The sequence below is a fragment of the Doryrhamphus excisus genome, linkage group LG8 (genome assembly GCF_037039965.1).
Source record: "Doryrhamphus excisus strain RoL-2023G ecotype Guam linkage group LG8, RoL_Dexc_Guam_v1.1, whole genome shotgun sequence".
NCBI lineage: Eukaryota > Metazoa > Chordata > Actinopteri > Syngnathiformes > Syngnathidae > Doryrhamphus > Doryrhamphus excisus.
The window spans coordinates 17147672-17173520 of NC_136364.1; the positions used below are offsets into that span (position 1 = coordinate 17147672).

Here is a 25849-nt window from a genome sequence, read left to right on the forward strand (position 1 = left end):
ATCATGCAACTTGACTTTTAGTGATGTTCCAACAGTAATATGTGTCCCCAGAACCTGTTTTTTTACAATATCATGAAAGAAAAACCTCCTTTTTTGTGGATATGATACCCATCACCCATACCCCATCACTTCACAGGGGACAAAAAAAAAGTGTCTACACGTTATGAAAAAAATATGAAGCTCTGCCAATTGTCTGTTAGTCAGCTACAGACTATGTTTATATATGTTTCAGCAGGATTGTACAAAAACTGTACAACCAATTTCCACAAAACTGTGAGTCTCATTTATTACTGTGCGTTCTTTGTCATACAGCAATCATGTCATGTTACCAGAAGGTTGACTAAGAGACAGCATGTGTAGTTTATTCTATATATAAATTCTGTATATTTTGGTAGACTGATTTGACAAAATTGGTAGAATGATCAAACCACCTGAGAGATGGGTCTTGGACTGCCTGCAAGCGGAACACATGAACGTAATGAGGCCATGCATAGCAGCACCCAAAATACTATATCATAAAAAAATCCAGTTCAATCCAAGCCCAGAGGCGTAAAGTCAGTCGTTAAACGTACCTGGCTATTCTCAACAAAGGCTCATTACAGTTGGGGTGAGGTCTTCAGAAACGCCCTCTTGACATTATGCAATGTATATAGTCTTTGTTATAGCTCCGCTGGTAAAATGTCATCTGGTAAAAATGACGCCATGGAAACAATCTTATTTGACCCCAGAAGATGTCATGTTCTTTTAGTCTTTTGTGACTTTTTGTCTTACATCACAAGCCCAAATAAGGAGTCCTACAGACTATAGTATGCTCCTTTTTCAGCATGAGTGGGTTTAAGAAATGTAATTAAAGGTGTTTTAATATTTTATCAGATAGAATTAATCACAGACTTGAGTTTATATATTTCAAAAATAATTACAGGGGCTGCACGGTGGATGAATGTGAGTGTGAATGGTTGTTTGTCTATATGTGCCCTGTGATTGGCTGGCCACCAGTCCAGGGTGGCTCCAGCACCCCGCACAACCCTCGTGAGGATAAGCAGTAGAAAATGAATGAATGAATAATGAAACAGAATGGCATTATATGTACTTTTCAAAAATAAAAACACTTTTTAGTTTACTTTACTTTATTTGCCTTTTATTTAACCTCCAAATGTATCAGATCATTTTTGCCTGACCCTGTAGAAGTCGGAGTGTTGAATGAATGTGAGTGTGAATGGTTGTTTGTCTATATGTGCCCTGTGATTGGCTGGTGACCAGTCCAGGGTGTACCCTGCCTCTCTGGCCCGAAGACAGCTGGGATAGGCTCCAGCAACCCCCGCGACCCTTGTGAGGATAAGCAGTAGAAAATGAATGAATGAATGAAAAATAAGTGAATGCATAATCACATAATTGGTTCAAGGTGCTTAAGGATGTATTCACACTATAATGTGGTATTTTGGTGCATTTTGACAGGACACAAAATAAATAAATGAATAAATACTACTACTACTAATAATAATAATAACGTGGTGGTCTGAGTTATGTTCACACTTCTATTTTTGTCAATGGATAAAATAATGCTCATAGTGGTATACATGCATTAAGTCGGTTGGACGGCATATGTGACGTATTAATTGTCCTATCTAGCTAAAGATTCCAAATCCCTATTCATTTTCCTCCAGGACTTGAAACAAAGACCCTCCCCACCCCCCCTGCCCCTCAAAGGCAAACTCACACACATGCACCTTCTTCCGACCACCACTAGACGCCTCCTCGCCTGCTCCGTGGTGGAGCTCTGCAGGACCGGATCTTGAGTCCCGCCCTCCAGCAGGTTAGGAGGCGGAGCCTGGAAGGACTGGAGAGGAGAGGCGCAGAGCGAGCGATTTTTTTTTATGCTGTGTACGGCTCAACTACACGAGGCGAACTAGACATGAAGTAGAGCGGAGACAAGAGCAATGAGAGCGGCGGGGGGGCAGCAGAAGGACAAGACGAGGCTTTGACGCGGACAATCGTCTTCTCGTCCGCGCACGGATACCGTGGAGCTTTGGCACGGAGCCCCGCCGATGTGCGCACCAGCCGATTTAACGCACCAAAGAGGGCAGAGACCTGAAAGAGCTGAAAAGGCTTTATCGCACAAGTAGGTCGTTTTGATGTCTTTTGTTGTTGTGGGGAGACTCAGTTTGGGGGTTTGTGGGTAGCTACGAAGGCTAACACGGGAGAAGTACGCTAGCTAGGTGGGTGAAAGGCAGTGCCCGATGCTGTAGTGTCGTGGGCTTTTTTTGCCGCTGTTACGCCGCAGTGGATGTGTGTGTGAGAGAGAGAGATGGTGTGTGTGTGTTTGCGTGGACTACCGTGTGTGTGTGTGTGTGTGTGCATGAGATGGTCGTCTACGTGCAAAGTTGCTCGGTACGCCGCACGTAGACAACCGGGGTTGCCTATCATACTGTGGTGATCAAAATACACCATCCCCGGAAAGAGAGAGTTAGTTGATTTTTATCTCTTCTTCTTGCTTGGAGGCACTAAACACACACACACATAAAAACGACATTATATAATTGTCACAAAATAAACGAAACCAGCTACTGTGCGCCGGTTTCTCTTTCTTCTCGCTTCATTGAGCTCATTATAATTTTTTTTTAAGTTCTCCACGTCATAAGCCTCGTTGTTCCAGTCATAGTCACTTTCTTCAGGTGTTAATATCAGGTTTCATTTCAGCACATAGACAGCGCAGACTCTTTCCAGGAAAGGAAAGAGAACTGAAGTCTATTAATCATTGAATAAAACCAAATGAGTGACTTCATGCTGGGAAAACATTAAAGGATCATAGATGTTACCTTTAATGACTACCTCTGTATCTCTTCTTTTCCCCCATCAGGACCGTTGAGGGTTACGCGGGCAACATGGCTAAAACTTTGCACATTCTGCAGAAATCCACAGACGGTGTACCGACTGGGATCTCCCTGGATGTGAGCTTAAATGTGGACGAAGGGGAGGATTTCACGGAACAGTCGATAGTAGGACTCTCAGATAAAATACCTCTGGTGAAACCTTATTTCAAAAAGAAACAGAGGAAATTAGATGCCAAATGCCTTCACCGAGCCTTGGAGGAGCCCATTTTGACCACTCTACTCAGCAGCGACATACCGGGGGATGGTGTGTTTGTGCCGCGGAGCCAGGCTGGACGCACCCCAGGGAACTTGTGTGCGGCGGCGGCAGCGGCCAAACAGAACTGCATGGGTCCAGTATGTGGTTTGAAAGACTCGCCGGCTGCTGACGACACTGCACCGGGGACTGCGGTATTGATGCCTGCAGGCGGTGATGTGGAGATGGCTGATACTACTGCGGAGCTGGAGGAGACGGAGCGGCGAGGGGAGCGACCCAAGACAGGCCTCAGGGCTTCGGGGAGCCAGTTGACAATAACGTCTACCAGCAGGGATGTTCCTCCTATAGTTCCACCACAAGGTTCGCACCAGGAGGGAGCCATCAAAAGTAATGACCTCCAAGCCCCCCCTGTTAAAGACTGCACTGCCCTCCAGGACACCCACCCCCTACTCTTGCAACCCCCTCAACCTGATAAAGGAGAGCTTTTTCAGGATAAAAGTGAAGAGGCTTCCTTGGACCTAGTCTTTGAACTGCTCACCCAGCTTCAGTATCACACACACCAGTCAGACTCGGTGGACATTTGTGTGGATTTCCTCCAAGGACAATGTGTTTATGGTAGTGACTGTGCCCACCACCACACTGTCCTGCCCTACCACTGGCAGATCCACAGGAGTGACACTCAAGTGTGGCAAAGCATCGCTGATGAATCCCAGGAACAGTTGGAGAGATTGTACTGCAACCCGGACAATGACAAAGTCAGGCTGAAGTATCAGTAAGTACCACCCCCACTGCTTATTGTTTACTGTAACACGCCTTTCTCTTTGTTTATGCCCTTAACCCCCCCCCCCACTAAGACTCCCATTTTTGTTTAAAACCTATAAAAAATACTAGCTAGATATTCTTGCAAGAATTTGCCATTCGGAATAATAATAATATTAATAATAATATGTAAAATCTGAGTGGTTAGCACGCAGACCTCACAGCTAGGAGACCAGGGTTCAATTCCACCCTCGGCCATCTCTGTGTGGAGTTTACATGTTCTCCCCGTGCATGCGTGGGTTTTCTCCGGGTACTCTGGGTTCCTCCCACATTCCAAAAACATGCTAGGTTAATTAGCGACTCCAAATTGTCCATAGGTATGAATGTGAGTGTGAATGGTTGTTTGTCTATATGTGCCCTGTGATTGGCTGGCCACCAGTCCAGGGTGTACCCCGCCTCTTGCCCAAAGACAGCTGGGATAGGCTCCAGCACCCCCGCGACCCTCGTGAGGAAAAGCGGTAGAAAATGAATGAATGAATGAAATACAGGGCCAAATTTTGTATCACCAAAAGTCTCATGCCCCATTCTGTAGCATTTTAGCTTAGGAAGTGTTCAAATACTCACACGGTTCTATTCCCCATGTGTAGAATACAGTAAAGTTGGGGTTAAAACTGCATTTTTACAAGCCAATGTCAGCATAGGTACTCCCTATATGCAAATAATATCTAAATACAATAAGGCATATACTACACATGGATGACAATAGATATCTATAATGTGATTAGTTCTACAGTGTTCTCCAAAGGCTACTGAGCTGTGAATGGACAAGTTCCAATGTCATGGCGACAATAGCGCAGTAAGCTGATATGCTGCATGTGGACGATAAGCGACTTCTCGTTGGAAACGTTACACTTCTCCCTTTTTCTGTGTCGCCATTGCTGACAAACTGAAAGCTTTGACACCGCTGCTGAAGTGTGTGTGAGCGTACGGCGGTGGTGGTGGTGGCACAGATGAGCGGTAGCGAGGTCAAACTTGTTTTTTTTTAGGTAATAATACCATGTGTGAAAGCAATTATTATCCACTCTAGGCGTGTTTTCTTATTGTCTGTACAAGTAATATACCATCTGACCTGCTATCTTCAACTCTGTGATTCATTTCCTGTATTTGCCAGCCCAAGTCAGCTCTCTGCTTGGCTGCAGCTGTGTCCTAAGCAGACTTTAGAGCACTCATGGCAGGGAGTAGTGAACTTCTGTGACCCCCCTGTGCGGTCACTGACACAGCCGCACTTGGCAGCTTCTATCCCTCGCTCGGTCATAGACATGCACACAATAGTGTATACACTTACACACCCCACACGCACGCGCGACGCTCGGCACGCAGATGCTCACACGAATCAGATGAGAGAAGCTCAGCGGCTCGCAGCTCTCACACGCACACTGTTTAGCAGACAGAGATAAACCTCTCTTTCACTCTGCTCTCACACGCCCACAAAGATACACTCACACACACACACACACACACATATGCAAGCACTTGGCAAACTCTGGTGGGGTGACATAAAGGAGCATGCTGTTTCCTGCGGAACTGAACTGTATGCATGCATAGTCACACACAATAAGAACAAGCACGGTGACCTTGTTCTAAGTAGAAAAAGTACCCCAAAGACGCTGTTTACACAACCTGTGTATTTACGCATCAATACAATATTTAACATATTAAGCATTTGTTAAATTAATAGCTTGCCGACATCTTTTTAAAGGTAATTTTTGGTACAACTTGTGTCTGTTTTGTCATCCACATATATATTTCACTATCTCTAATCCAAATCAGTGATTGGATTTGTTAGCATGGTTTAGCTGGATTCCATTCCAAAAAAAATCTAAGCAAAACAAACATAAATATCACATGACAAGGCTCTCTGTATTGGTCAACAGATGGCAGCTGGGATAGGCTCCAGCATACCCGTGACTGGGGATGCCGCGATCCAATCACATGATAAATAGGGCTCAATCACGTGATTTCAGACTCGATCGGAATCGGATGTTTTGTCCTGATCAGGACTCTGCTGTACAGTATATAGTTAGCCTGAATGCTAATGTTAGCATACATGAAAACACTGAATACAATGAGTACAATATAACACACATACTAGCTCTTAATAATGAAATTAAAACCTCACCTTTATGGATTCCCGTGTTGGAACATGGGATATTTAGCACACAGAATTATGTTACACAGAACAACCTTTTAATTCATGTTTTTTTCAGCGTTGAACAGTATGTGTGACACAGCTAGTTAAACAGTAGCCTACCAGAAAAGTCGTTTGCTGTCCTCATCCTCCTCCTAGGAACCAATGCCACTAAAGTTGTCCTCTTCACAACTGAACTTCGTTACAAATTAGCTCTTCAGTTTGAGTTGTTTTCTTTATCATGCAGTAGTCGTGCAACATTTGAGGTGTACGAAAAAAAAAACTCACTTGTACTTTGCCAGGTGACACGCTACAGATACCGCTACCACCAATGTAGCGTCTAAAATCAGTCCTTGGCAAGACAAAAACTCACAAACTTGTCCAACTTGTCCATTATGTTAAGTGAAAAAGCCAAGTTGTTAATTTGCAAATTGGATCAGTTCAAAATTGGAACGCTTTCTCACCACAATTAAACCACATCGAGTGTGTCTCAGACATACACCAAACACAGGGCAGATTGGTTTGGTCCAAACTGAAGTTGGATTTACCGTAATTGTGATCAAACAAAGCACACCAAGGATTAACTAACCAAAGAGTGCTTGCAACAACAATTTGGATTGTTCAGTTTAAACTTTAGCGCCAAAGATCACAATATAAAAGCAATTTTACCCATTAACCTTGGTAAGTTCAGTTACTGTTCAGTCAACTTCAATGCCCGTAAGTTCCCGTAAGGAGAGTCTTTGTGATATTCGTTCATAATTTACAGAAACCTTTGAGCCACCGTGTGCTTTTTTGTTTTTATGAAGTGCACGGCGGCTCAACTTTCACATGTATGCACAACGATTGATGTCAGTTGTTGACTTTAACTGAAACTCTATGCAAAATACTCCTCAAACAGGATGTGCACCTGGTGATGTCAAAGCAAATTTGGCTGCGAGTCTCTTCCACTCTCATTCAGTCAGACAGGCTCATCTGGCTCCGGTGACAGAAACTGAGCACGCTTACATCGCTGTTAAAATGTGTGTTACATTTTTTTCATCACTTCTCATTGTGGTTCATTTCTTTCCATGTGTTTGTGTTTGTCGCAAGAACTATTAGTTTTTTTTTTTTTTTTTAGTATAACAGCCAAATTTGAAACCGACTTCTGCAGCCCTGACCTGACCCCCTAAACAAGTTTGACTGTTGGTAGACTGAAAACTTAACACTCAAGTGAAAAACATTCATTCCAACAGCACATGACCTCTCACTGAAGAATGACATACCACTCTCGGGTTCACCAGGTTAGCAAGTTTGGCTTGTTTTAGACATTGACTGGCTGTAAAATAACATGCAAGCTCTGGATTTTTTCCAAATGAAGAAAGAAAATTCAAGATTTAATATTCTGCATTATTCACTTTGCTCCTCCACTCATTTTTGACTGATTCTATAGCTAAAATAAATAAAAATAAATAGATGGACAAAATTGTATCTCTGCTTCAGAGATGAGAGGTGATCTATGCATTCATTCATTCATTCATTTTCTACCGCTTTTTCCTCACGAGGGTCGCGGGCCAATCACAGGGCACATATAGACAAACAACCATTCACACTCACATTCATACCTATGGACAATTTGGAGTCGCCAATCAACCTAGCATGTTTTTGGAATGTGGGAGGAAACCCACGCATGCACGGGGAGAACATGCAAACTCCACACAGAGATGGCCAAGGGTGGAATTGAACCCTTGTCTCCTAGCTGTGAGGTCTGTGCGCTAACCACTAGACCGCCATGCCGCCTGTGATCTATGCAAATAGTGTTAAAGTTTTACTGGACTTGATCATGAGGGTTCATCGTGGTTTTGGTCCATTCAGCTTGTTGCTGTGCTGGCTGGCGGCTGCATCTCTTTGATACTGTTCTTCAGTCGGCCTATTCACAATGATCACTGTGGTTAATGATAAGATCGATTACCAGTTAAAGAGCAGCAGATGACTTAACAAGCTTGTTGTTATAGCAACACAAGCCTATTTCGCTCTCAACCATGTGAAGCTCATGAGTTTCTGGTTCTTATTACGTGCAGTAAAGCCTGGGTGTAAGTGTGTGTTCTGTGCTGCACTGTTCCCATGTGTGAATAATCCGTAGCACAGGTTAATCCCATCCATATGATAAGAATGAATGAGGGGTCTACTTAATCCGCCTTCGCCATGAAGTCAGCAGTGAGGGGGGAATGTTGCAATCATCACTTCTAAAAGTGGGTCTGTAATAATCCTCATCAGTTCGTTGGCTGTACTGTACTGCCACGTGTGTGTGTGTGTGTGTGTGTGTGTGTGTGTGTGAGAGAGAGAGAGAAAATGAAAATAAAATAAACCAACACATCAGTACTTTTATTTCCATGATTTCGACATAGCAATGCAAGTTTAGCCTGAACAGGAAAACAGGACGTCTCATTCAGACATTCAACAATCAAGCCAATTTCCTGCAATATTTGTGTAGTAAGGGTGTATTTTCAGACATAAAAGACTTCTGGCAAATTTTTGCTTAACCTCATGACAAAGTGTGTGTATGTGTGTGTGTGTGTCTGTCTCCCAGGGTGTGTTCTTGTGTGTTTGCAGGCAAGTGAGAGATTGCGATAGGTCGGCGATAAAAGCCCTGCTTGTCATTAACTGACATAAAGAGTCACCGACCACGAAGGGCAACGTGACCTGAGACTACACTGTGTGTGTGTGTGTGTTATCGTTTATATGAAATTATGGTTGATATTTACATAGTTTAGTGTCCTGACATTAAAAGAAAAATCAATATGGTCTTATCTATGAGCACATCTTCTCTGCTGTGTTTGTGTGTAAACATGATGTGTTTGTTGATGTGTGTTAAACCGGTGACTTATCTGGTATATTAACATATAATGTATATATAGACATAGACTTTCTTTATTATCATTGCACAATAACACAGCAGTGAAATTGCCAACGAAATGTTGTTGCCTGGCTCCCATGTAATAATAAATAATAAATAATAATGTGGAGGATAAATAGATGACATCAAATATGAACAATGTACAGCGTAAACAGTAATTTGTACAAATAATTTACATTTTTTATACATACAACAGTAAACCTCGGATATATCCGATTCAATTGTTCCCACTGGTTTTGTCTGATATAAGCGAAATCCGTTATATGCGTATACCGGAAAATGTCCATTTTACGCATATATCGGATTTATATCCATTATAAAAAGGCACTTCCTTGACTATGTTTCCAATGTACCTGGACTGGACAATGAAAAGAGACGTAAGGTAATGAGAATTTAACTTTATTGGACTCTGAGCATAACAAATTGTTAATTAAGCTAGGCCCTGTTACGCCCGTCAGGCCTACGTTATTTCCAATAGTGAGGTTAAGATCTCATTCACTGCTGTGCTAGTATTATTGACGTCACTCACTTTTATATTTGTCCTAAATCTGGAGCCAGGAGAAAGACACGATGCGGCCATCCGATATATGCGAGGGAAATTGGAACGGGACTGGAGATTTTGTCCGAAATAGGCGAAATCCGTTATAAAAAATCCGATATATGCAATGAATTTTTATTGGAAAAGCATTACAGAAAAATCGGTTCTTTTTTATCTGTCCGTTGTGAGCGAATTTCCGATATATCCGAGTCCGATATATCCGAGGTTTACTGAATTTTATATTTAATTTAATATTACATTATATTTTATTATATATTATATTATGGATATATATTATAATATATATATATATTATAATATGTATATATTTTATATTATATATAATATTTAATAACAACATAATGTATGCATATAATATTGTATACATATATATGTATATATATATATTCATATATATATATATATTAATCTCATAGGAAATAATGCATATGGTGGTGGAGATATTTTCCCATTGGACATTGAATATTTGGCTCTGTAGCTACAGCGGTAGTTCCCCCTCACTGTAGCTGGACTGCTGTGTCATTGTGCGCTGATTTTTTTCGACCAAGGAAAGGAAAGTTTGTTTAAAAAAAAAACATAAGTCCTATATTCTAAATCACACAACAATTTTCCACAGTATTTTCCATGCCCATTTTTTCCAATTTTTTTGGATGCACTTTTTTTGGATCTTTTGTTGCATTTTTTGTTACAAAAGCCAAACAATACTTTTGGACATGCAGTATAATAAAGTAAAACGTTTATTAGGTTCAGCCACAACCCCATTCCCCAAACTCTCTTCCTGTTTACATTTTAGTGTAAACAAAGCGATCTCTCACGAGATTTGCTCAGGCATATTTTTTTTTTATGTGTGATTAAACCATGGAGGAAACGGACCAAACCAGTTTACAAACAATGGTGTCACTCTAGAACATGTCAACAAAAGTTGTGAAAGCATCTGAAACTTCTCAGTTAGAATGTTGGCTCAATCCCAGCCTATATATATATCATTTTTTATCATATACAAACAGTATATACTGCAGTCTGCCTTCATTCCTGTGATAACCTTTTAAAACCGCCAGACCTCGGGTACCCGGGACAGCTGTTATCGTAAATTGCTGTTTGACCACCTCTCCTTCCTCACGTGCTTTCAATCTCGAAAAGGGATGCCTGACACATGATACTATTTTCATTATCTCACTCTTCTCAACTTTGACTGCGCATCTAAGTGGTGTTCCCTCCTCTCTCTGTCAGCTGCTGAAGCTGATTACATTGTGAATGTGCCTCTTATGTCTCTCATGTACCATCAGGGGCAGGTTTTAGACTCTGAAAAGCCCTGAGAACTGAAAGACAGGACACAGTGAACCATGATCTTAACGTTCTGGTGCAGTGCAGAACAGAGAGACAATCTCACGGGTACAATCCAGTGCATGCAGGAGACACACGTGTGCATTTCTTTCAATTTGCTATGTTTTTACAACCTAAAGTGCTCAAAAAGCATATTGGCATAAAACCTTTGAAAAGGCTAAAAAGTCATCATTTAAATGACCAGACACCATTGTGTGTAGAAAAATATAACACTTGTATGCTATTAGCTGGGAAGCCATCTGTGCAGGAGCTGTCGGTCTAATATAATTAATATATATTATTATATTATATATTATATAATTATATATTATATTAAATTAATATTTTATATTAAATTGTATATTATATAAAAATAATATTATTATATTATATTATATTATATTATATTATATTATATTATATTATATTATATTACTCATATTTAGCTTTAATATAATACTTTAATAGAACTTTTTACAGCCCTGTTGTGATGTCTGTAATGTTGCAAAACACTGTGTTAAATATGTTGGTTTTTCCACATACATTTTATGCAATCTTTCGACTTGTTGTTGTATACTTACTCCTGAGTAACACAATATATACATTCATTCATTCATTTTGTACCACTTATCCTCACAAGGGTCCACCCTGGACTGGTGGCCAGCCAATCACAGGGCACATATAGACAAACAACCATTCACACTCATTCACATTCATACCTATGGACAATTTGGAGTCGCCAATTAACCTAGCATGTTTTTGGAATGTGGGAGGAAACCGGAGTACTCGTAAAAAACCCACACATGCACGGGGAGAACATGCAAACTCCACACAGAGATGGCCGAGTGTGAAATTGAATCCCGGTCTCCTAGCTGTGAGGTCTGCGCTAACCACTCGTCCGCCGTGCAGCCCAATATATACATCTGATTTTCAATATATTTTAATTCATTTGTAAATACAAATTACATTTTGGTGTGAAAATCCGTCTGTTTCACTCAAACTACTACTAAAAATATGACTTCTAGGTCTGCACGGTGTTTGAGTGGTTAGCGCACAGGCCACATGTGCACAGGTGGGTTTTCTCCGGGTACTCCGGTTTCTTCTCACATTCCAAAAACATGCATGCTTGTCCAGGGTGTACCCCGCCTCTTGCTCGAAGACAGCTGGGATAGGCTCCAGCACCCCTGCGACCCTCGTGAGGATAAAAATGAATGAATGAATGAAATGAATGAATGAATGAATGAATAATATGACCTCTATAACTTTAATTTCTGTCCTTGTGTGTGTAAACATTTCTGTCTTCCTTTGACTTCCTCTTCTTCGCCTGTGAATTGAATGGCTCTAGCAGTGGCATCCCCAGCCCTAATATTCATTGATATAGTTTAAATAACGCTGTCCTTTTGAAGAACTGTCAGTTACTCTTGTTTATGTTCCTCTCCATAGAAAACGAAGTAACATAGATGAAGTTAGATGGTATGTGTCGGCACTTGGCTTGTTAAAACAAAATAACTTGTTGTGACCGTGTTTTGACTCATTGCCCTCCCGCAAACAAGACGTCTGTACGTGTTTGGGCATTGCCAATGGAGACATTTGCCAAAAAAACAGACATACTAAAACATGTTTTCATCTGTCATTTAGGTGCACTGTGCTAACAAAACCTGGAAGAACATTTATTGTGTTAAATCAAAAGGTAGATTGGTCTGATAAATTGTGGTCATCACTGCTCATTCCCATGCTCCACCCTTCCATAAGACAATAGAAGTTGGTTATTTGTTGTTGATCGGATATGACGATGCAACTTTTTTTTGATCAGAGGAACTTGGATACCTAAATAAGATGATTAACATGACATCAAGCTGAAAGAAGCCTTCGTCAGCAGATCTAATCAACTTTTTTTTTTTTTTTACACAGGCATGACTATATGAGATTTGCGTGTGTGTACACGACTTTGTCTAAAGAATGTGTGTGAGTGAGCGCTCTACTTTTTTTTTTTTTGCGCTTGTCTGTTACGTTCACAATAGCATGACTGATGCTGGTATGCGGGTCCTTGTATGTACGTGTAGCCGTGAGAAAATGGAAAATGTGTGTGTGTATACGTGAGGTTATCGGCCATTTTGACAATGTCATTAGTTTTCTTTACTTGTTTTTTTGCGGGGGGAAAAGGCTAGTTCTTTTTCCGGAGACAACCCCGCCTGTAGTGTTATGACTGCACATTCACACCCATCAGCTGCTTTTGCAGGTTTGGCTATTTTTTTCATAGCCTTCTCATCTTTAGCATGTCTTTGTTGATTTTTTTACTTAACAAACTATTTAGTTTTCCCTTCACTGTTTTGTTCCCCGAAATGGAGTTCCCACACAAAGCACCCTACTCTATGCGCATTTTTTATTGCTGCTAAATAACCCTCCATGGGGCCATAGAAAGGTGTGAGTGCGAACAATTTCACAACATTAATATTAAGTTACATCCATTTGTCATTTATTCCTATATGCCATTGTTTTCTACATGTAAAACTATATTGTCTATAAAGCAGATTTTTGTTTGGGTGAATGGTGGACTGGATTAATTGGATTTACATTTCCTCGGTTGTCATATGTTTAGGTTTTCGTCTGACCTTTTGGAACAAATTAATAACAAGAACCAAGGTGCCACTGTGTTTGATTAATTTCCCTGTAATAGCTTAAGCTGTGCCCAATGCCCTTTTGATTGACCTCCATGTCCCAAGCACCTCGTTTGAGTGCACTTAATTTAACCGGTGGAATTTTATTTTTAGACCAGCACAAACCAGCCGGGGAGCGAGGAACGGAAGAGCTTAGTGAAAAGGCTATGGAAATCACGGGGTGACCTCTCTGTTGTTCAGATATGTGAGGACGACATGGATGAGGGGGGGACAGAGGAGCGGTGAGGCGCAAGGATGCCTGTAAATGCCCCGAAGTTCACTTTGCTTTCTAATGATTCAAATCCGAAAATGTCATTATTTAAGAAAATATACAGTTATACCCCAAGTGTGTCTGGGGAGGGGTCACAAAGCTGCATAAAATTGTACTTTACATTCTGTTATCTTTTATTTTTTATGCAACTGGATCTTTTTCTCTTCTCTGTTTCATCATTTGATTTTGCTCGTCATAAAACATTCTGTAATTACTGGAATGTGGCTACAAGTTTTGCATGAATGTTTCAATATATTCTCTGACTTCGCCTCTGCATGTGTGCAGTAAATTCACTCTAGTTTTACTTCCTCTTGCAGAGAGATTCAGTCACATGATGACTAAGCAGCAGCAGACTGCAAATACACTTTTGATGCAGTCTGATTAGAATTGTGTGCTGGGTGGACTCAGCATCTTGCTTTGTCATGCTTTTGACTGCTTGGAAAATGTACGTTTTGTCATGCAAGTATAAAGCAGCAGGTTGCTACTTTGTAGTAGTAGTAGTAGTAGTTATTTTTGGTGCAGTAACAAATGTGTACACTATGTATCTTTTTTAAAATGCAATTCTAGACAAGCATGCCAACCTCCTAATGTCAAAACAATCCCCATTAAAAGTCTCCCAATGCTGTACTATGCACGCCAGGCGAGTATGACACTTTGTATAGCAACCCTATGTGCAGTCCTTTGGGCGAAACTGCCTTTGGACTGCCTGTTTGTTGTCTTAAATAATGCAATGACGTTGAACACAGTAGCAGTAGAGTAAATATACTTTGCTGAATACAAATTAAACTGGCGTGTTTTAGCGTTTCAGGAACAGGAATAGGGGTATTATTATTGTTTTTAAAAGCTCCAGTTTCATACATGTTTTCACATATTTGCATTTTGAGACTGTAAATCTGAAAAATTACCTTTTTTGTGAACTTCTTTGAACACTTTTGCCAGGTTTTTTATTTTATACACACACACACACACACACACACACACACACACACAGCTTTTGCTCTTTACATACTTCCAGACGGACACACAATCACTAGGGACATTTCTGTCAATTAGTTTCCCGGGCAACAAAATCAATGAGCCCATTAACCTTGAACAGGATGTGTGTGTGTGGGTTTTGTGTTTATTTTGGCCATGTGAGTATTTGACATAGTTGATGTGTTTCTGTGTGTCTTGAATACAGAGTGTGTGTTGTGTTGTGTGTGTGTATGTCTGCCCCCATGTCTAGCTTTGCTGACTGTAGCATAGCGTGCCAATATATAATGCCCATATTTATGCGAGTGTTATGTCTGACCCAGAAACACTATTTGCCAGAGGCCATATGGGGGGGGGGACTCGCGTAGAGAAGCTGTCACCCCACCCAAACACACACATGCACAGACAATGCAGGTTTGACCCCTCTGTTTGAGACAGTGTAGGTTAACAGAGGTCATTCACACAATACCGTTTTCTTTTTTTACGCTATTTCTTTAACCATTAGCAAATATTTATTGTTTAGATTTGACATCTTTTTTGTGTTACATGAAAAATAAGTATCTGAACCTTTTGGAATTACTCACATTTCTGCATAAAATCACCATCAAATGTGATTTGATCTTTGTCTAAATCACACAGATGAAAAAAACAGTGTCTGCTTTAAATGAAACCACCCAAACATTTATAGGTTTTCATATTTTAATGAGGATAGCATGCAAACAATGACAGATTTGATTCACATTTGATGGTGATTTTATGCAGAAATTCCCAAAAATGTAGAAACTTTTTCATACCACTGTATACTGTACTTAACAATGGCACTTTTTAGTTTTAGTTTGTTGAAGGTACCCTGTTGCTTTGTTGATTTAATATGCGGCTACATCATGAGTTTTTTTGATCAAACGACACAACCCGCATCATTACAGGCTGAATGTGATGTTTCCATTATGGTGTTCATGTTTTTCTCAGTTGCAATGTGTAAGTCATGTCAGTCCAGACTGACTCACTGGCTGAGTAATTAGAGGTCTGGTCAACTTGCTCCAGGACACCAGGGTTAATGTGGCTGCTTCATAAACTGTGACCAATTTACAACAGAGCTGCATGCCCTGTGAATGCAAATTACCGGGATTTGAGTTTAATAACGTCTTCATTTTCCACCGTGTGCTTTCAGCGGGTCAGTGTTTTCCCTGGACTTTGGAGCCATGCGGGTTGGTGACCTGAAGTTTGACCGCGTTCGCCGGCTGACCACTCCTCCCAGTCCATTCCCCGTGCCAGGGACAAACTCGGGCCCCGCCCCCAGCTGTCACACAGTGTGGAAGTACTACTGCAGAGACAACTTTGGCTGGAGGGAGTACTCTGAGGTGAGGTCAGGCCCGGTCAACCAATGGAATGGAATCAATACTGTCATCTGAATTAGCACACACACTTCAAGAAAACCATCATCATGCATTTGCATTTTTTCCACAAACAAATTAGATGTATTATGAATCAAAATGATCTTTTTTTTCCTGTCCATCCCTCCCCTCTCTCTACCAGCCTGTGGTCAAGCTCATTGAAAAGGCAACTGTGAGGGGTCTCAAGGAGGTTCGATTCATTACGCTCCAGAACCAGTACATCCTGAACATCAGGGAGGGCTTCCAGCAGAATGCCATGTTTGGCTTCAGGCGTCAGATCAAAAAGCGACCCATGTTCATGTCGCCGGTGATGCTCGCACCACTCTTAGAGTAAGTATAACATTAGATTGGTTAGCACTTTGTGGCACGGCGGTCGAGTGGTTAGCGCACAGACCTCACATCTAGGAGACCCCGTGCATGTGTGGGTTTTCTCCGGGTACTCCGGTTTCTTCCAAAAACATGCTAGGTTAATTGGCGACTCCAAATTGTCCATAGGTATGAATGTGAGTGTGAATGGTTGTTTGCCCTGTTGTGCCCTGTGATTGGCTGGCGACCAGTCCAGGGTGTACCCCGCCTCTCGCCCAAAGACAGCTGGGATAAGCTCCAGCGACCTTCGTTAGGAAAAAGCGGTAGAAATGAATGATTGAATGAATGATTAACAGAAAGAGACAGAATGTAAAAAAAAATAGGCTACAAGACCATCAGCAAGATGCTTGGTGAGAAAGGCACACCAATAATTTTGAAAATAGAAGCAATACAAGGTGCGATTAAATGTGATTAATCATGAGTTAACTATGGAGAAAATGTGATTAATCACAATTTTGAGGAAGCGGTAGAAAATGAATGAATGAACGAACCTGAATGGCTTATATACATTAATCCAGTTAAATAGTGACACTTTGGCAACAGTTTGACCCTGGAACAGACTATTATTATTATTATTTCCTTCAAGAAAATGCCTTGTCCAATGAAATGGAACAAATCAAAAGCGACTGTGTGGATATGCCATTGTAGAGAATTTCTGAATATAGAGCCACATGAAAGACAAAGACAGCTGGGATAAGCTCCAGCGACCCTCGTGAGGAAAAAGCGGTAGAAATGAATGAATGAATGATTAACAGAAAGAGACAGAATGTAAAAAAATAGGCTACAAGACCATCAGCAAGATGCTTGGTGAGAAAGACACACCAATAATTTTGAAAATAGAAGCAATACAAGCTGCGATTAAATGTGATTAATCATGAGTTAACTATGGAGCAAATGCGATTAATCACAATTGTGAGGAAGCGGTAGAAAATGAATGAATGAATGAACCTGAATGGCTTATATACATTAATCCAGTTAAATAGTGACACTTTGGCAACAGTTTGACCCTGGAACAGACTATTATTATTATTATTTCCTTCAAGAAAATGCCTTGTCTAATGAAATGGAACAAATCAAAAGCGATTGTGTGGATATCCCATTGTAGAGAATTTCTTAATATAGAGCCACATGAAAGACAAAGACAGCTGGGATAGGCTCCAGCGACCCTCGTGAGGAAAAAGCGGTAGAAAATGAATGAATAAATGGTTAGCACTATTATGTGGACACATTTGTGAGGGATCTTGTTTTTTTTCGGATGTTGGAATAGCGTGTTTAGAGCCAAGTGAGCATAGAGCAGTTAGAGAAAAAAATGGTATAATGAGACAAGAACAGACAAACACTGAGCAACGTCAACTCCTACAGTATGGCGTATGAAAAAAAAAAAAAAAACACAAGAGTGACAATCTGTGTCCATTTTCGTTGCACCAATGAGATGACCCCGCCCTGCTTGCTCACTGATACTCCAGAAGAATGTGATACCAGATTCAAAACAAGTGTCATCTCACCTCATTTACAGAGTTTTTCAATTCCCAGGCAGAGCGCCAGTCTTCTGTCCCCATCCCACACGGAGCAAACTAAGAACGAGCTGTTCGTACAAGACCTGGCAGTCATAAAAAGGAGAAAATGTAGGAGTGTCGGAGATGGAGGAAGAGAGATGATGATGATGAGATGGTGGAAGCAGAGTACAGAGAGGGACTGAGAGTGAGAGTGGGAGTGGGAGAGAGAGAGAGAAAGGAGCCCAGCCAAGAAAGTGGAAGATGGAGGGCGTTAAATAGTTTCCAGACCGGGTGAATGGAGTGTGAAACGTGACTGTGAGAAGCCGGAATTTGGGACGAGTGATTTTGTTCCTGAGAGTTTCCCAGTGAATGCTCCGTCCTTGCTTTTTAGCGTCCAAAACAAGTGTGTGTGTGTGTGTGAGGAACAGTGTGTGAAAAGCTTAAAGGTTGAGGTCATTAGTTTGATTGACACTCCTTTCCCTCAGTTTCAGTGGGTCACTCTCTTCTTATCTGTTCATTTCTCAATTGCTTAGTGTCATCTCTTCAAAGCCCCGTAGGGATGGAGATGTCGATTGTGGAGAGATGGAGACCAGACAGACAGGATGAGAAAAACTGTCACATTGGCTTAGAATCACACTGATCAAAGCCTCTTGACAACGTGTGCACATTCTTATGGCTGATAGCACCCGCTGCATTTTACACAGGGAAGGCGAGAACTTGACAAAGCGTTGTTGAGGACTCACATGACATACAAAAAATCACTTTTCTGACAACACAACCGCTTGTGTAGTGTTCTGGTTTGGCTACTGTCAGTAGAAGGGATACACTGTGAAAGGTTTGTTGTTATAACCACATAACTGACATTTTCATAACAATGAAGCCGAGATTAGGAAGTGACAATCAGCTGGCCTTCTGACATCAACCGCATGTCAAGAGATTGAGGTTTTGGATAGTACATGTTTACATGTCGACATTTCTCCGGTGTTTGGACTTTCTACTCGGACGAATGGTTAGCGAGCAGGCCACACAGCTAGGAGACCCGAGATCGATTCCACCCACGGGCATCTCTGTATGGAGTTTGGGTTTTCTCCGGGTACTCGGGTTTTCTCCCACATTCCAAAAACATGCAAGGTTAATTAGCATTCCATAATTCCATAATTCCGTTCCATAATTCTTCATGGCGTCTGTACTGAGTTTGGTTTCCACACTCAGAGTTGGTCACCACTTATTTTTATCTTCTTTCACACTCTCTTTCCTATTTTTTTTCAGCCGTTTTAGTGCAGTGGTGTGTCCAAAGTGCAGCCCGGGGGCCAATTTTTGGGGCCAACCACTGCATATTCTTTAATAATGACTGAATTGATTAGTTAATTATTTTGAAATGGACTGCACGGCGAAGTGGCTAGCGCAAAGGCCTCAAAGCTAGGAGACCTGAGTTCGATTCCATCATCGGGCATCTCTGTATGGAGTTTGGGTTTTCTCCATGTACTCGGGTTTCCTCCCACATTCCAAAAACATGCTAGGTTAATTAGCATTCCATAATTCCATAATTCCGTTCCATAATTCCTCATGGCGTCTGTACTGAGTAATGGATGATTCCTCACCGTTTGGTTTCCACACTCAGAGTTGGTCACCACTTATTTTTTCAAAGTGCAGCCCGGGGGCCAATTTTAGGGGACAACCACTGCATATTCTTTAATAATGAATGAATTGATTAGTTGATTATTTTTTAAATGGACTGCACAGCGATCAAGTGGATAGCACAAAGGCCTCACAGCTAGGAGACCCGAGTTCAATTCCACGCTCGGAGTTTGCATATTCTCCCCGTGCACGCATGTTTTTTTTTTTTCCCGGGTACTCCAGTTTCATGCTTTCATGCTAAAAACATGCTAGGTTAATTAGCGACTCCAAATTGTCCATACGTATGAATGTGAGTGTGAATGGTTGTTTGTCTATATGTGCCCTGTGATTGGCCTGTGATCTTGCCCGAAGACAGCTGGGATAGGCTCCAGCACCTTTGTGAGCTTTGTGAGGATAAGCGGTAGAATGATTGGAATATCTGCCAAGACATGTTTGGTTCAGGTTATAAACACATATATGTAGTATAAGAGTCAAGTATCCCACTTTTTCTCTCTCCTTCTTTTTAGGACTTTGGGTGGCCTCTCTTCATCTCCACTGTCCTGTTCTTCCTCCTCTTCCACGTCCACTGTCTCATTGATGGATCTCTCCGCATCGGATCCTCTCTCTCCGACGACAACCAACCTGCCCACACTTTTCCCTGAGACGTGGTTGCCCATGGCGATGAGCCAGGACTTTCTGCAGGTGCCGATGTCCCGTGACGACCGCAGCTACAGGACCGTATACAGCTTGTTCCACAAGACAGTATCGGAGACCAAGTTTAGGATAATCAAGATCCTTCGGGTGCAGAACCCTTTCCTTTGGGAGAAGTACAAGAGGTGAGTGCGGCTTCCTTCCTTGTACAAATGACGTAGTATTGGATGCATGGAAACATTATGTAACAAGGTGAAGAGCATGTTTATAGTAGGGTATGGGTACCACGCAGTAAAGAAAGGAATAGCACAACTGTGAGGAAAAGTCAAAATATTACCAGAATATGAGAGGAGATTTAAACTACAACACACCACTAATGTTATGATAATGGATAATAATATATCATAATAACGCCGTCTTTCCTTAAATATGTCATTTTTCATGCCGTACAGTTGTGGGATTCCTATTTCTGACATAATTTATATACAAATTTCCCCACTGAGGGACGAATAAAGGCATATCTTAAAGGCATATCTTAATTTCTCTCTGAAATTTCTAATAAGGGCATATCTTATCTTATCTTATAGGCAGTTTGTACTGTCAAACATTGACAGCATTTCTTGAAATGCTGACTTTTCAACTGTATTAAAGAGGAGCAGTTCTTTTGCGATTCATTTGCTGCTCAATTTGTAATTACTTTGCCGACCAAACGTGTCAATGAATGTTGACAGTGACGACGAAGGGTCTGCATGTTGATTTTCTTTTCCAGATGTGATTAATTTATTATAATTGTGTTTTTTTTAATTATTATGACTTAATTCTCTGAAAAAGTCTAGTTTTTAACCAGGACTGTCAAACGTAATGCATTAATGACGCGTTAACGAAAGTTTCCTTTAACAGCGGTTATTTTTTGATGTAACGTGCACTCATGTATTGTTTTAAATAATGGCCCGTAGTTCGGAAATTGATATCCTTTTACAAATTTTTTTATGTAATTATCGTTGTAGTTGCACATCGAATCAAAAACATCTTTCTATCTGTGATTAAATGTGATTAATTCTGAGTTAACTATGGACAAAAAAAAGTGATTAATCATGATCAAATGTTTTAATCGATTGACAGCCTTACTTTTTACACAACATTAGAACTATTTTAAGACCTTGAACTACATTGAATCAAAAACATCTTTCTATGTGATTAAATGTGATTAATTCTGATTTAACTATGGAAAAAAGTAATCAGCCGTGATCAAATGTTTTAATCGATTGACAGCCTTACTTTTTACACAACATTAGAACTATTTTAAGACTTTGAACTACATTGAATCAAAAACATCTTTCTATATGTGATTAAATGTGATTAATTCTGATTTAACTATGGGCAAAAAGTGATCAATCGTGATCAAATGTTTTAATCGATTGACAGCCCTACTTTTTACACAACATTAGAACTATTTTAAGACTTTGAACTACATCAAATCAAAAACATCTTTCTATCTGTGATTAAATGTGATTAATTCTGATTTAACTATGGGCAAAAAGTGATCAATCGTGATCAAATGTTTTAATCGATTGACAGCCCTACTTTTTACACAAAATTAGAACTATTTTAAGACTTGACTTCACTATTATAGTTGGGATTTTTTTTCTCTATCCTCAGGATTTTCCCTTCTACAGTACATAGGCCCCAATACTCTTTTGTAGATTAGTTTACAAACACAAGTGTTTCCTTCTAATGAATGAGAAAATCTCACCAAAGCAATCCCGCTTTGCCTGAGTAACCTCTCTAGTGTTAATTGGCTGAAATTATGCAATTAAAGATTGAGTATTCTTTAGGATATAAACACAAACAGACGCTTTGTTGTAGCCATGAGTAATATACATGGTATCACATCATTACTCTGAAAAGAATAAAATCAAATGCAACATTTTTTTTGTTTTTTTTTTTTTGCTGAGTTTGTGAGCATTTCACACTCAGCTGCATTCAAACAGAGACGCGATTGCATGTCGAGGGATGTGAAACGTGGTGAGGGGAAGAGGAAGAAATTAAGGGTGCAAATAGAGCAAATGAAACCAGCCTGGTGGAGCTTCGTGAGAACGAGTTAGCGTTGGTGTGTGAATGAAGCGGCTGGAGTGATGTTTGGGCAATGGTGATGTTCCTGTTGTGAGCACAGTGGGCAAACCGCTGTGGTCGGAGCAGGGCAGGTCATGGCAGCTGTGACACACACACACACAAACACACACAGACTGGTACTGCAAGGGTTTCACAATGACTGACATTGTGTCATTCTGAAAGCAATGCTCTATTGTGAACAGAACTTGATTACTTCCCACACTCTTATTTTAACAAAGAAAGCGTGCATGTTTGTTTGCTTTTCTACATAAATTCGCCATCAGGCCGTCCACGCGTTTGCGTGAAAGGGTAGTCGACTCTGCCACGCCGAGAGGCATCCCAACTCTTAAAATGACATGGTAGCAAATTGAAGGGTATGTGTGTGTTTGTGTGAGCGTGCGCCTGCTTGGATGCGTGCCGCGGCCGTCTGAGTCGGGTCACAAGCCGCGGGTTCATGAGAGGTCATGCCTGGGTCACCGCCAAGCTGGCTTTCGCTTGTGCATGCCCGATTGATCGGCTCACATCAAATGAGTTGCGTGCGCGTATTGCTCAAGAAAAGGGATTAGCCACAACGGTCTTAACGGTTTTAGCGCAAACAAGTTTGTGATCACATTTTTGATACACAGCAACTTGGAGCTTTTCATGAATTGAAATCTAATGTTATGTTCTCCCAACAGGAAGAAGGAGTACATGTCCCGGCGTATGTCCGAGATGGATCGGCTGCTGAGCGAGCGTCACCTCTTCCACGGCACCTCAGCAGACGTGGTGGAAGGCATCTGCAAGCACAACTTTGATCCGCGTGTCTGCGGCAAACACGCCACCATGTTCGGACAGGGCTCCTACTTTGCCCGCAAGGCTGTCTACTCACACAATTTCTCCAAACGCTCGCCCAAAGGAGTTCACTGCATGTTCTTGGCCAAAGTTCTCACTGGCAGGTGTGTATGCATCGTATCGTATGCAACAGCTGGTTGCATCGATAAAAATGGTAATAAGACGTGAAGCTGCGATCGCTTCGTCTTTCAAAGCAATTGTTGCCTTTTAGAATGAAGGTCACCAAAATATGTAAGAATTTTACAGACATATTTTTCCTGTAAATTTTGGTTGAATTCTAAATTGTGAGACCTCAGAGACAACGATACAGTTTGGAAAGCTGCACATTTCAATGTTGCACAAACATCCGTGCACGTCGTTGTCGTTTATTATTTTGCTGCAGGCATGCTAGTTGCGGCGTGATATTAAAAGTGACCTATTATGCTCATTTTCTGCACTTTATATTGAAGTGTGGACTCCTATAGAGCAGCGACACACAATAACCCGCACAGAAAGCTTTCTAGAGCTTCCAGATTCGACACTGTTTCCATGAAAATGGTCTGTTTAATTTACGTCCCACAAGATTTCTCATGAAATCTTGATACCTACTGTGTTAACAATAGTTTTTTTATGTGATAAACAATGACTTAACAGTCATTCAGTTGCCTGAGTCATCAGAAATCATCCTGATGTAGGTCTGTAAGAACCCTGCATATACTAAATTCATTCATTCATTTTCTACCGCTTATCCTCACGAGGGTCGCGGGGGGTGCTGGAGCCTATCCCAGCTGTCTTTGGGCGAGAGGCACCCTGGACTGGTGGCCAGCCAATCACAGGGCACATATAGACAAACAACCATTCACACTCACATTCATACCTATGGACAATTTGGAGTCGCTAATTAACCTAGCATGTTTTTTGGAATGTGGGAGGAAACCGGAGTACCCGTAGAAAACCCACGCATGCACGGGGAGAACATGCAAACTCCACACAGAGATGGCCGAGGGTGGAATTGAACCCTGGTCTCCTAGCTGTGAGGTCTGCGGGCTAACCACTTGCCCACCATGCAGCCCGCATATACTAAATGAACTAAACAATTACAATGGTGGAATACAGCCACTCTTTTTCTCTATAATATATTGATATATCTCTCTATATACATATATATACAATGAAAACACTACACTGGAAGTCGTTAGGTGCTGGTTTCCTTAATGTAATCATATTCATAACCCCAGAGACAGACTTATGGTCTGTTTGTGGTTCTTCAAAGCGGGTAAACAAAGCGGTGCTCTTGCCTTGGCTCATCATGTATACATTCGGTGTACATTGGCTTCATGTTCTTATATGAACCCACATGCTCAGATGCTTTTATTACTCAAGCTTCCTTAAGCACACAAAAGAGCAGCAGCCTTGTAATCATTAAATTTAGACGAGTCTCTTCTAGATGGTAAATTATTCCGTAAGCCTTTCAGACAGACTAAAAAGAACGTGATGCAAAAAAAAAAAAAAAACATGTGTTTTAATTGTGTACATTAAGTAAACATACAACCTTTCTCTCTTTGGTTGCAGGTTTACTGTAGGGAACCCTTCAATGCGGCGACCGCCCCCTATCAACCCCCGAGATCCCTCCAGTGACCTTTATGACTCCTGTGTGGACAACTGGGTGGACCCCCAGATCTACGTTATCTTCAACGATGACCAGAGCTACCCTTATTTTATCATCCATTACGAGGAGGTACCCAGCACTGTTGCCCTCTGAGCCCACCTCACTTGTTAATCTGCTCAGGCGGGGGGCGGTGGGTGGAGTTTGCGGCGTGGAAAAAAAATCAGCACAGCTGTGACTTTTTTCATGTTTGAAACCTCACCTAAAAAGGTTAAAACGAAGATATTTGCAAATGATGCTATTATAAACTGGATTCAAATGGACTAGATTGCAAGACCCAGACCGGATTCAACTGGAAAAAACTGGACCATTGAAGGACAACATCTGTGTCACTCACTCAGTATGTTTACATGCACAGGAGACACATGCAAACACCTTCATTCAAATTGGATTGGGAATCTAATTATTCCTGCATGTTTACTCTTGGATTCATTGGAAATAGCATTTGGAGTTTTGCAAATGATCAATCGTGACTAGAAATCACGTCTTTACTGTCTCAATCCACCAGAGTTAAACAATACTGGTGCACAAAAAAATTAATTGTGCCTCTTGTTACCCTAATGAACGTCAAATGTTAAATGTTTTGAATAAAGTGCATCCACTAGTACAGCAATTTATTCAACTCACTTCGTCATTCATACCTATGGACTTCGAGAATTTGGGGATTTTTTTTTGAAGCTATTAACCAGTAACAACACGCGACTTCATTGGCTAATTCAGGGCTCCAGATGACCTTTTTTTGTACCGGGACCACAGTGGCCTCCGAAAATTTAGGGACGTACAAGGTAATCGACTTGCATAATAAACATTGACATTGCCTCTCATTTTCACTGTATTACTGATAAATAGTATTAATTCCAATGCTACCCTCTTTTCACACACATTTGTCTGCTTTCAAATTTGGTTGAAACGAAATGTACATCAAAAGTACCTAGGAAATATACAAAACAAGTATTAATCCAAGCTTAAAATTGAAAAAAACGATGTAAAAATGCTGCAATGGGGTGCTGCAATGACGTCAGCATCCCTCT

At 41.0% G+C, this 25849-nt stretch overlaps 1 protein-coding gene across 1 annotated transcript; it reads left to right on the top strand.

The window, feature by feature from the left end:
* Positions 1–1844: 1844 nt before the first annotated feature.
* On the top strand, positions 1845–25849 carry tiparp (TCDD-inducible poly(ADP-ribose) polymerase). The gene is made up of 7 exons (XM_058080227.2): positions 1845–2119; positions 2858–3856; positions 15878–16067; positions 16243–16430; positions 20107–20415; positions 23020–23277; positions 24725–25849. Exons 1-7 carry the CDS (start codon positions 2046–2048, stop codon positions 24912–24914), a joined length of 2208 nt encoding a protein of 735 aa, XP_057936210.2. The 5' UTR covers positions 1845–2045; the 3' UTR covers positions 24915–25849.